Source organism: Myiozetetes cayanensis, unplaced genomic scaffold (assembly GCF_022539395.1).
Source record: "Myiozetetes cayanensis isolate MyiCay16 unplaced genomic scaffold, myiCay2020 scf21, whole genome shotgun sequence".
Taxonomy (NCBI): domain Eukaryota; kingdom Metazoa; phylum Chordata; class Aves; order Passeriformes; family Tyrannidae; genus Myiozetetes; species Myiozetetes cayanensis.
In genome coordinates this window covers 1961178-1973632 of record NW_026087423.1, presented here as the reverse complement: position 1 = coordinate 1973632, position 12455 = coordinate 1961178, and the positions used below count along the sequence as shown (strand labels likewise).

At 47.0% G+C, this 12455-nt stretch overlaps 1 protein-coding gene across 1 annotated transcript in view; it reads left to right on the top strand.

Annotated features, from left to right (window-relative positions):
* The window catches only part of FBXW8 (F-box and WD repeat domain containing 8), a gene marked incomplete at its 5' end in the record, with an annotated part of 50813 nt that overhangs the window by 21564 nt on the left and 16794 nt on the right, over positions 1–12455 (top strand). Inside the window, 3 exon segments of the mRNA XM_050318759.1 lie at positions 2235–2392; positions 9647–9843; positions 11257–11466. Of these exon segments, the coding sequence (XP_050174716.1) occupies positions 2235–2392; positions 9647–9843; positions 11257–11466 (565 nt within the window).

Here is a 12455-nt window from a genome sequence, read left to right as displayed (position 1 = left end):
TGCTGGTCAGAGGCGTTTGGTTCTGTTCCAGTTTGAGCTCAGCTTACAGGTGGTTCTTCATGAGCAAAGAACGGTTCACACTAAGTTTTGACGTGGTTGAATTGTGAGATAAAATTGATTTAGGCATTTACCGGGGTGCTGGAGTGTCGGATCTGCAATCCCAGAATTGCAGTGTTATGTTTTGTGCGTGGGAGAGTGTCCTGAGCCCTGGATCCCTCGTGTTCTGTGCTGTGTAGAGAACCCAGATGGAGTGAGCTCAGAGGCTTATCCAGCCCTGTGCCTCTCCTCTATTCCTGGCATTATTTTCTCCATCTCAGTCTTTCTTTTCTAAAAAGAAATATATATATTTATCTATATATCTCCCTTGACTGGACTGTGTGAGAGCTACACTAGGAGGAGATGCTGTTCTTCCTTATTTATTTTGGGATGAAAACAAATACTCTGTCAGTTCTGTCAATTCTACCAGGATTTTATGCCTTCCTTCGAAATTTGCTTTTCAGGGTCACTTAGGGACAAAAGAATTTTTTGGCTTCCCTTGGGAATAATCTGCTGCTCTTGGCATTTAGGAGACGCTTGAAAACACGACCCCAACCAACCCCTAACGTAAGGAAACGAGAATCAGCTCAGAACTAAAATGCTTCCAGAATGCCTCGTGTGGCTCTTGTCGGAGGGGACTGCAGCAGATCTGTGCAGTTCCCTGTCCCGTCGTGTTTTATCTCCGCATTTGAAAAGGAAATGAGCCCTTTCCAGTTTAGCAAACTGAAGGTATTTGTTGTGATCCGATCCGGACTCGCTTGTCCGATCCAACGGGAGACGTTTGGCTTGAGGGAAGCTTCTTTCCTGGCCTGTCCTTTTGAAGTGCTGCTGCTGTAAATGGGAAATGAAAGCAGGGTTTTGCAGGAGGAGGAGGAGGAGCAGGGAGAAGGGCTGTCCCACCCTGTTCTCCCCTCTCCTCCTGGGCAGTGCAGAGGGTTAATGTGCATCTCTGTCTCTCTCTGCCTGACTGATTTCACCTCCCCCTTAGGCACTTCAATGAGTTGTATAAATTGGAGCATTTGCAGCGGGAGTTGTTGGGAATGACCTGATCCAGAGCACCTGGATCCAGAGCATGGCCCTGCCCAAGGAACTGGGTACCTGAGTCCAACCCAGCACCCTCTAAAACCTTTATGAACCACTTTCCTTCATCTCCCGTGTAAATAACTGGTTTTTTTCCTTATAAACCCAGGACAGCCTTTTCCAACCACCAGTCCTTGGAGGTTTGTAAGAACCATTCTTTTGTAATCCTTTTCCCCCCAAAAGTCAGGATGTAACAACAAATCTGACAGAGGAGGAAGCGCCTTTGATCTTCCAAAAAAATCCAAGTATCAGCTATGGCAGAGAAAGAGTGAGCCTTTGACAGTGTTAATTATCACAAAACTGATCTAAATGGTGGTTGAACTGTGATCTTTGACCACTCCTAGAAGCAGCTTCTCCTCTGCTTTGCCTTCAGTATTTGTTTGGGTTTTTTTCCTTTAATAATATGTTATGTGGGCTTAGGTGGCCCAGAGCAGTCAATCTCTTGCTTGCTGAACATTCATTCATTTGGATATATTCAGTTTTATCTGAGAAGTTTCGTGCTGCTTTTTTATTTCTCGTTGACAAACTGATGTTAAACTACAGCTTTTGTGATATTTTGGTGAGCCTTCTGCAAGGAAAAGCCTCAATTTTAAAGACAGCACTTGGTTGAATGAATTAATTAGTCTTCAGAGATGTAGGTAAATCTGCTCTGTTGCTGAGGCATTGAGAAATTTCTTTCTATAAAGAGCAGTAGGTTGGGTGGGTGGTTGTGTGTAGATGGATAAATGCTCTAGTTCAACAGCCTTGCCTTGGCACCACCACAATCACAAACCTTTGAGGACTGAAAAGAGACAGTTTGAAGTTTTGCCATGATGTAATTTGGGCTCATTACTGATCACCTTTTCTTCTGCTGAGCCCTCTCCCTTTGCATGTTAATACTGATAGTTGGTAACCTGTGGTAGCTCAGTTGTGTGGGTCTTACAGCTCCAATTTACCTGCCTTGGTAGCCTTGATTCAATAACAGGGAGTAAAATGTGCAAAGTTGATGGGCTTGTTCACAGAGGATCAGTCCAGGAGCTGTAAATGGTGTTGGGTTTTAAGATGCCTTTTGTTTCTTCCTCCCTTCTCCTTCACTAGCTCTTAGATGTTTTGGGATGAGTAACAGCCTTCTTTTGCAGATACACCTCAGGAGAAGTGAGGCTGTGGGACACTCGCACCTGGGACTACACAGCCCCCGTCCTGGAAGCAGTGCAGGGTCCTGGCGATGCTGGAGCTCGGCCACACGTCTCCTTTGTGAGGATAAACAGCTCCCTGGCTGTGGCAGCTCACGAGGACGGTGAGGAACCACAACTCTGCTCCCTATTAAAGACATAAAAAAAAACCCCAACCAAAAAAAAAAAAAACAAAACAAAAACCAACCAGGCTTTACAAAAATGAAGCAGCTGTGCTCAGCTTTTTGTGTGTCTGTAATCCTGTGTATCCACACACACACACACACACACTTGCTTTTATGTGAGAAAGTTGGCCAATAACCCTAAATGCATTAGGAGGCATTGGAACATAGCACCCATTAAAACTGAGCTTTAATTCCTACTGGAGCTGCTACACAAAGCTTGAGTGCCAGGCTGTAGTCCAGCCAAGCTATCTTAAGCAAATAACTTGTTTTGCTATAAAAATATTAAATATTCTTCCACCAGCCTTCTCCTCTGTCCAAAACTCCCTTGGGGTGCTGTGGAGCTTTGTTATGGGAATGGTGGTAAACTTGCATGTCTGATTAATCCACATCCCTCTCCCTCTTGGCTTGGTGTGTGGATGCACTGAAGTATTGTTTGTGGTGGGTTATTGTATACTTTGATACAGAGAAATAAAAGCTCTGACCTAATATTTAGTGGAGCCCTCATAAAATCCTGGTTGTAAGCATTGTTTTAAATATCCTTAGAGGTTTTACATAATGGACAACAAGAGCCAAAGACCAACCCTCTTCTGGATGTGGGAGCAGCAATTAAAAAAGTCAGGTTTGGACAGTGCTGGCCGACTGGGACCCTGAGCTGAGGGGCTCAGGCAGAATCAACCCCTGTCATCTTTCTTTGAACTCCGTAATTCGACACTTAAAAATATCTCCTGGGTATAAATAGAGCATATTTAGGGAGCTTTGTACACATACTGCCTGTGATCCTGGCACTTCTACAGGTGAAAGCAAAACCAGGGACGGATAACGCAGACCGAATTTTATTTGAAAGGTAAATTAAACGCTTTCTGTGTTTTAAGATCATCGACCGTCCTCAGCTGTATTTCTAGATTGGCTCATGTTAGAATGGTTTTCTGTGGCTAAAAATTGCTGATTTTTCAACACTCTCTGACAGCAGCAAATCTGGTGTTGCTCATTAAGTGTATTTACTCAAGTCTCAGGAATTATAACACAGCGATAGTTTCAAATGTTGGCTTTCTGTCCAGCGTGCCAAACGACGACTAGCAGAGGGTCTTTTGTTTGTTTTCTAGTTTCCCACTGACTAATGTAATAATTTGTCTGGGTTTTTTTGCCTGTCATGCTCCTCGTTGTCAGTGCTGTGACTGAACTAGTTTGCATAAAGCTCGGCGTCTTTTCTTCTTCTGGGTAGAAATTTTAATAGGCTCTGTGATGTGGCAGTGACTCTGATTCGAGGAGCCCGGTCAGAATAGATTAGTTTCTATGGGAATAGGGAATTCTAAAGCCTCATTTTTAGAAATGTTTACTAACTGTGAGCTGGAAGCACATATTTACAATTTGGTGGAGGGAGTTATTTTGAATTCGGGGAGGGCGAGGACGACTTTGAAGATAATGCGTTTGATTGTTCTTTGTTGTACTTTTCCAGCTCCCTTTTTTTCCTCTTTGTTTGTAAGTTTGACTAACGCAGAGGAACCATCTGGTGGTGTTGGAGGTGGTGCTGTCAGGCACAGTCTAGACTTCCCTGTCGAATGCCTGGCTCCCAGACCCGTCCCGATAACATCAGTTTCTCCCAGTTCAGCAGAGCTCACGCAGAGATGTCCTTGGCACCCGATCACAGGGAAGAGCTCAGGCAGATCCTGCTCACCCCGTGCCTGCCCGGCAGCCAACGCTTCCCGAGGCACGGCGGGCGGAGCAGGGGGAAGGACGTGCCTTGCTGGGATCCCGCATCCGAAGGGAGTTGTAACTCCGCTAAGGAGAAGCGGGATTGTGGCTCCTGAGCGTCTGTGGCGGTGCCAACCTGTGAGGAACAAGGCTGCAAGGAGAGGGAAATGGATGGGCAGCAAATGAAGTTCCCCGTGCCCGTGCCAGCGCTCAGCGGGGGCACTGGATGTACACCTGGGGCAACGGGACTTGGCAGCTCGATCCACAGTTGTGATTTTTGAATTCCAACCCACTGGCCTCATATTTCTTCTGCCTTGTTTCCTATTGTCAGCACTGGCAGCCCTCCAGTTTGATTTTACCACTAATTGTGTTGCACGTTACCGAACTGAAATGAATCAAATCAAAATGCTTTTCCTGGAGCATTAGATAAAGCAGGCGAGGGTTCTGGGTAATGAGCAGATGCTGCTAATGCAGGGACAGGAGAGGCCTTGCCAGGACTCCATCTGCTCCATGCTTGCCTGGCTTTGGCTGGGAGCCACAGCTTTTGGGAAACAGCGGTCTACTTCAGCCACCGCTCTCCCCCCTGCGCTCTGGAGCTTCGGAGTTTGACTGGAGAACAATGTGCTGCAGCAAGAGAACATCCTTCCTTTGATTCCTCCCTTTAAATGCCGTGCCCATCCTCATGTGGGCACAGCAAGGGGGTGCTGCACTTGCTGCCCTTCGTGGAGTGCTTGGAGACCCGCTGGGAGGAGTTGGTGGTGCCTCCCAAGCTGCAGGGTGGCTCCGTGGAGCAGAGGAGGGTGGCTGCTGATCCATCAGTGGTGCTCTTGCTGGCTGGCAGGCTCCAGGAGGGGAATTTTGGCAGCTCTCCTTTTTTGGGACTGGAAATCTGCTGTCTTGTCCGCTCTGGTGCCCTGAAAGCAGCCTGGGGGTGTTGTCCCTTCTGCGCCCTCTTTGCAAGAAATGGGGTGGTGGGTTTGGTGCCAGGACGTGCTCCAGGAGAGCAGGAGCAGGGAAAGACTGGTTGAAATGAAGGAAAAAGGGAAGAACACTGCAGGAGCAGGTGGGGGGATATTTATTCCCATTGGATACAGGTGGCTGTGGGTGCAAACATTTGGTTTGGGTAGGTGGCGTGTGATTTCCCACCACAGTCAGGGAATTCTGCCTCTTGCATCCCCAAGTTGGGAATGAAATACTCTCTGTCTTGCCTGTGCCTTCTCTGAGGGACTCTGAGGTGGAAATCCCTGTGAGGAGAGTGGTGGAGATAAAACCTGGCAACATTTGGAGCAAACTGGTGTGGTAATGGTGGTGTGAAGGCAGGACTTACCACTGGGGTCTAATCTCTCACTAAGCACCTGCTGGCAGTCAAAATAAAATGTAAAATGTTAGTTAAGGAACTCCAAACATCTACTGAGGGTAAAGGGAATCCTCTGACTAGAAATGGTTTGGGGAGAGACTCAAAATTCACAGTAAGTAGTTTTGGTACTTCAGGCTGGTGCTCATTTCCACACATTGGATTTCTTCTACTGTTTGTAACTTCATAGGCTTATGATGTGCCTGAAAAATATGAGGAGGTAAATCCATGTTCTCAGTTTGAAGGAAAAAAAATCCCCTGTAAGGAGTCACCGAGTCCTAAAATACCCTGAGCAGGTAGCAGGGGTGGGCACCTCTCTTCTGCTGTGCCAGGCTCAGGAGGAGCTCTGAGGGGGCCTGTGCTGCACTGCCAAACACAGCCACTGGAATATTTACAAATGAGATTTCCCTCTGTTTGCCTCCGTGTTTGTGCTGCCTCTCCTCCCTGATGGAGGATTAGAGGATTTTCTAGGAAAAGAAATACTTTTTTATTATTTTTTTTTTATTGTTGATTTTGTGGTAAGTGTGTTTGCCTTCAATCTGTGAAAATAGATGTAAAAAGCAGCTTTTGTAGGATGTCTTTTGTGCTCCCAGCTGCAAAGAGGAGACTCGTGGAGAGAGAAGAGCCTCCAGCCACCCATCTTTGATACAGCAAGAGGCTGATGCCTCCTAAATTTGGAGGTCAGTCAGGATCAGCAGAGCACTGTGTGAGGCTCAACAGGCTCATGGTCAATGTTTGATCCAAATACTTTCCAATCTGGAGTGAATTGCAGTAAATGGACCTTTCATCAATTCACCAATATGTTGGATTGGAAGTTGAATTCTCTGTCAGATCTGGGACAGGGGGTAAACAGCGAGGCTGGTGCAGTGACTGCCGTGTCGAGGGTCAGTGATTGCAGTGCCTTGCTCTTGTTTCCTTCAGCCAAGAGCAAAGCTAAGCGAGCTGGAAAGCCTGAACCATCGTGGGGAATTATTGTTGGAGTTCAGCTGGGACCGTCACAGTCGTGGTGCAGATTTTAGGGAGCTGTGAAAGCCCTGCTTGTCATTCTGAGTGATTTCCTGACCCTTCTGAGGTTCCAGTGTTACAGAGATAAAAGGGGTAGTGAACGTTTGCAACCTGAACTTCACCCCAGCAGAGAAATTGCCTGGGAAATGAAGTGCTGGAGGCAGGACTGTGGAGAGCAGTGATCTCATCTGACTGGTAAATCTTAGCCCTGATTTCTTTTGTGTTGCCACACTAATAACTTGAACTGTCTCGTGGAGGTCTTTTTCCTTGCTCTCACATACCCATGATGGACTGGTGCAGAGCCCTGTGTGCTCATAAATACCTTTGGCTGTTTCTGCAGTGAAATGCAGAATATTCTGAGTGGCACCTGTGGCTTTAGCTCTTGATAAATCCCGTGGAGTGTTGCTTTCTCTGTGTAAAGCTGGATAAGGTTTTCTTGCTCTCATGCAGGAGTTGGACTCGATGATCCTCGTTGGTCCCTCCCAACTCGGGATATTCCACGAACTTCCCTTTTTACTCCTTGCTTTGTGCTCCTTCATTACGTGTGAATTTGTGACCTTACAAGTCATTTGTTTTTTTGATATGACCAGGGGTGTTTTCACCATATTGTGCATCAGATTTTGCACACGCTGTGTTTGCCTGATAACATTTTGTGCTATTTTGGGCAGATTTTGCTGTTGAACATCTGGTTACAACCGAAAATACCCGTCTTGTAACCATTTTATTATTGCAGGAGCCATTTCCACTGTTGTCTCTTTTTGTGGTGTTTGAGATGCAGTAATAATAATAATAATAATAGTAACAATGACTTCAGTGACTTGTAGCCCAAATTTAGAGAGCAGAACTCTGCATTCTGAGTTTCTCAGTTTGCTCCTGTGGTCAGAAGAGGGTTCTTTGACTTCAATTTTTTTTTTTATTTTTGTATTTTCCAGAACTCCCATCCATTAATACACCACTAAACCCAGTGAAATGCTCATCACAGAAGTGTGTAAACAAAAGGCTTCACTGAAAGCAAATCAGCATCTTTTTCCCCCTCACAAAGGTGGTCTTTTAACTGGGATAAATATTCTACCAAATCCAAACTGAAAATCCTCCCTCCTGGAGGAGCTTGGCAGGGATACCCGTGGGCTGCCCAAAAATTCCAGCTCTGACCCTGTGATCCGAGATCCCCACATGGTTTTATCGCTGATGGGGGTTGATCTCCCTGTTTCTGACCTGTTTTCTCCCCATTTTCTGTCCTGGAGATGAGCCTTTGTTTTAGGGAAGGCCCGGAGGTGCCTCAGAGCTGCTGCAGAGGGGAGGGAGCCTGTGCTGCCCATTTGGGTTTGTTAACTGGTTTTAAGCTAAGTGGGAGCAATACAACCTCCCAGTCTGGTTTTCCAACCCAGTTCAGCAGTTATTTACCTTTCAAGCAATTAACATAATTACCATTATGCTAAGAAGTAATTTTGGGAAGTTCTGCTCCCAGCCCTGACGGCTCCATCGGGACAGTTTTAGTCGGGACTTATCTTTTTGATGGAAGCCTAATTGCAGTTTTGGCTTTGTGTAAACAAACAGAGGCAGCTAATTGTTTAGGCAAATAGCAGATTAATTTAAATATTCATCCCTAATAAAACAAAAATGGTCCCCATTATGGTGCTCATTCCCATGGTGAGGAACATAAATATTCAGGGGGAGTGCCATTAGACAGGGATCTTAAGGATTATCTGCATTATTTCACATCGGTAGCACTTTCCAGATACCAAATAATCTTTACAAAAGCGGGCATAAATCAATTTAAACTCATTTAGATACCATTTCACTATGTGCAGTTTCATTACCACACTCTTGCTTCACCTCCTCTGGGACTGGGGGGGAGTGTTTGCACACTGGCATCGGTGCCCATCCCCAGCTGCCTGTCAGGCCTTTTATGTCTCCTTTGAAGGAAGAGCTGCCATTAATCATTTCATCATTAATGCCTGAGTCCAGGGAAGGCTTCTCTAGCCCTGCCTCGAGATTGTTTCTCCCTTAATTCAGTGCAAAGGTGGCCCAGAAGGCTCCAGTTCCACCCAGCCCTTCTGTTCCCTCGTCCGCTCCCGACTGCCTCGGGTTGCTCTTACTCAGATTGTGGCTTTAATGCAGCAGGATTTTAAATAGAATATGGGGGATCCCTGCTGGGAAAAGTGCAGTCACAAATATGTTGTATTTTGACTTCACTCCTGTGTCCTTTGGGATTTGTGTTCTTTCTGAATCATAGGATCACAGAGCCTCCTGATTTGGAAGGGACCCCAGAGGACCATCGAGTCCAACCCCTGGCCCTGCACAGGACAGCCCCCACAATCACACCACGTGCCACAAATTCTTCTGCATTTTCTGTTTTCCCACAGCATCAGGATGAGGAGTTTTGCTGCTGGTTGTAAACTGTTAGTGTTAAAATCACTGACCTGTGTGTGCAGAGCTTCGGATTCCTCACTGTGAAACTTCCCTGGGTGCAAAGCAAAGGGACTTAAATTTGAGCCTGGGTTTGTCCTCGGTAGTTTTTGTGGTACTGGAGGGTGTGCTTATAGCAGAACAAAAGTTTGAGTGTCTGTTTATTCTGATCTTCTCCAAACATGGAAACGTGAGGGAAATGAAGAGTCTTCCTCAAGGTAGATCCTGTTATTGGGAAGTCAAAAATTAGGAATCACAGAGAGCAGCAGAGCCTGCAATCAGAGAATCTTGGGATGGTTTGGGTGGGAATGGACCTTAAATAAGCTCATCTCATCCCACCCCCTGCCATGGCCAGGGACACCTTCCATTAGCCCAGGTTGCTCCAAGCCCTCTCCAACCTGGCCTTGGACGCTTCCAGGGATCCAGGGGCAGCCACAGCTCCTCTGGGCAACCTGGGCCAGGGCCTCCCCACCCTCCCAGGGAAGGATTTATTCCTAAGAAAACTACTCCAAACCTTCATCTTAAGGCCAGAGCACATCCAGTTTCCTCTGCACCTGTTCAGTGGCTCAGAGGAGGCCCAGCATCCCCAGGTCCTGCTCTCCTGCCCTGCACTCTCCTCTCCGTACGTTCGCTTTTTTCCCCACGCCACCGATTGGAACTTGCACCTTTGAACGCTCTTGGAAAGCTCCGTTCCCTTCTCAGGTGACACCCCATGGCTCTCTTTTGGTGCCCAGGGACCGTGAGTGTCTGGAACCTGCTGCTGGGGCGGGAGCCAATCCATCACTACCAGCACAACCAGAAGATCCAGGCGCTGGCCCTGGGGCCGGAGGGCGCAGCCGTGGCCACGGCGTCGGGCTTCGAGGTCAAGGTGGAAAGGCCCGATGACAGAGGATTCTGGCACACCACAGCAACGTTTGAGATCCAGAAGCTGGTGAGTCTCCAGGCTGCTCAGCTTCCTGACCCAGGGATTGTTTTTTTGGTGCAGCTTCTTGTAGAAGTCTTACTGAACTAGCTAACAGCCTTATCAGCTGGGGGTTCTGGCTCTGGAGCGGGTTAATGGATGAGCCTTTCAGCACTGAAGAGCAAGGGTGAAATGCTGGCTTAGGCTACAAGTGAAAATGAACCCAGGTCCATATGGTGCAGGAGGTTGGCTGGTTTTAATTATTTTTTTTTTTTTCCTGTCAACATTAGGTTGGCTCATTTTGTAAATCAGTTTTCTCGCGTAGAGTTGGAGCTGAAGCTCCAGGTCTCATTCCAGATCAGCACTGTCTGATTAATTCTGAGGCAGGATATTGCAGGAGAGCTAATAGTATCACTTGTGAAGCTGGAACCCTTCAGGTTGCACCTTCTGTCACTGAAGTTTTTGAGACTGTTTTAATTAAAAATCAAAAGCTGTCCCGTTCTCTGAAGTTTTATTATGTCTCAGGGTATCAACTTTTCTTTGGTAGGGAAAGGAAGTGCCTAGGAATAATTGAGGAAGCCGAGTGCACAACTAATGGGTGGGAAGGGATTTAAACCCCTCCTGATGAATCCCCTCTTCCAAAGCTAAGTCAGTCTTGCAATGCTTAAAATATTTGGGGATTTTGTTGATTTAAGAGGTTTCCCAGTAAAACCACCTCTAGTAGTTGGATCCATGTTTTGGATCTTGCTCGCTGTGACAGGTCAGTTTGTCCCATGGGACACAGAGATTCCACACTGTCTTCCAAGGCTGGGTTAGGAACCAGCTCTTAAGGAGTTCAGCCCCTTCCCATGGTGAGACTTTTCAGCTGGATCTTCGTTGTTTACTGACATGGGAAGAGCAGCATCCTCGTGGTCTTCGTGACAGAAGATTTGGGAGCTGGCATTTGGGCTGTCCTAGAGGGATGTGATGTCTCTGTTGATCTGGGGTAACCCTGCATGATTGCAGGGTAAGCATCAGCTGTTCCATGGGAGTTGTATCAATTTGTTTCCTCTTCTGGAGCACCTTATTCACGTTCCAGCCACGATATTTCCTTTGTGTGCTTTAACCCATGGCTTCTCTGTCCTTCAGCTGATGAGTGTGTTAAGTTTTGCTCCTTTCTCTGATGTGACATTTTGGGATGTTTTATTGTAATGTGTTCTGATTAAGAGGTTTTTCTTTTTAATGGATTCATTCTAAAGACTGTGAACTGAATTACATCATAGGAGCTAAACTTGCAGAAATTCAGAAGTAAAGTCAGTTCTTGGTCTTTGTCTGAAATTAATCCATAATTGGGATGACACGAGACATAACCCATAACCACACGTGGCTAGTTTGCTCAGTTCAGCCTGCAATGATGTAGGAGACTTTGTGATGTATTAAAAATAAAAAGTCTGCTCTTTTCAGGTCAACTTCCTTGATCTGGTTCCAGATGTTACAGGGAGCCCGGTGGCAGTGGCAGCTGCAGAGGACATTGTGTATCTCCTGAAAGCAGAAGAGCCTGGCAAAATCCTCCACTCTGTCTATGGCCAGCCTGTCACCTGTCTGGATGTGTCTGCCCAGGAAGCTGCCTTTGGGATCAAAACCTTTGGCTGGTTGTTGAATGAGCCCAACCAGGTATTTAATTATGTTTTGGGTAAGATTTTTATACCTTCGTCATTAAAAAAGGAAAAAAAAGAGTTCATACTGCTTGAGCACTTCCTTCCCTGCTCTTCAGCGTTTGGCAGCAGAGGGAAGACATTCTTTTATGCAATAATTTGATGTTTCTGTGTGTTCTTCTCCTGGGCTGAAGTGAGGGATTATCATTCAGCCAGCTGGGTTCACTGTTAGCCCTTTTCAATCTCTGCTCCTCAGCAAGGCCCAGCTCACCTGGTTTATGCTGCATCAGGGGGAACTTGGCTCAAAACCCCCCAAAAAACACCCCAAAAGCCCAAAACACCCCTTTTGGGGAGGGCAGCCTGAGCAACGTGTCGAACCTCATACGAGCAGATGTGTGATCTGGGGAGGGGGATCTTTAGCTTGTGCTCTGGAGTATTTGAACCACGTCACTTCCAGTTTGGTGAGGGTGGTGTGACTGTTGGATTAAGGGAATTAATTACAGTGAGGGGTTGGAAGCTCCCTGTGGCACAGTCTGTCTGCTTCTGTCAGCACATCTTGGCAGGGGAGGTCAACACCCCGCTGGTTTTGTAGCCCTGCCGCAGCCTCGTGGCTGAGGGATGCTCCTCAGGCAGCTCTTCCAAAGCTCCTCTGACTGCAGGAGGGGTTCCTGTGGGATTGCAGACCCAAAGAAGTACCATAAATCATAAACCCATGGAATGGTTGGGTTGGAAGGGATGCTAAAGACCATCCAGTTCCACCCCCTGCCATGGGCAGGGACAACTTCCACTAGCCCAGGTTGCTCCAAGCCCTGTCCAACCTGGCCTTGGGCACTTCCAAGGATCCAGGGGCAGCCACAGCTTCTGGGGCATCTTGGAATCCCTGAGATCCCAGGAAGCAGCTCCTGGACACAGCCCCACTCCAGGGCAGGGACCAGGCTGTGGACAGACCTGTTTCCAGATGCCTTGAGAAGAGTTTCCACTCCCAGATTTCATTCCATTTGTGTGTCC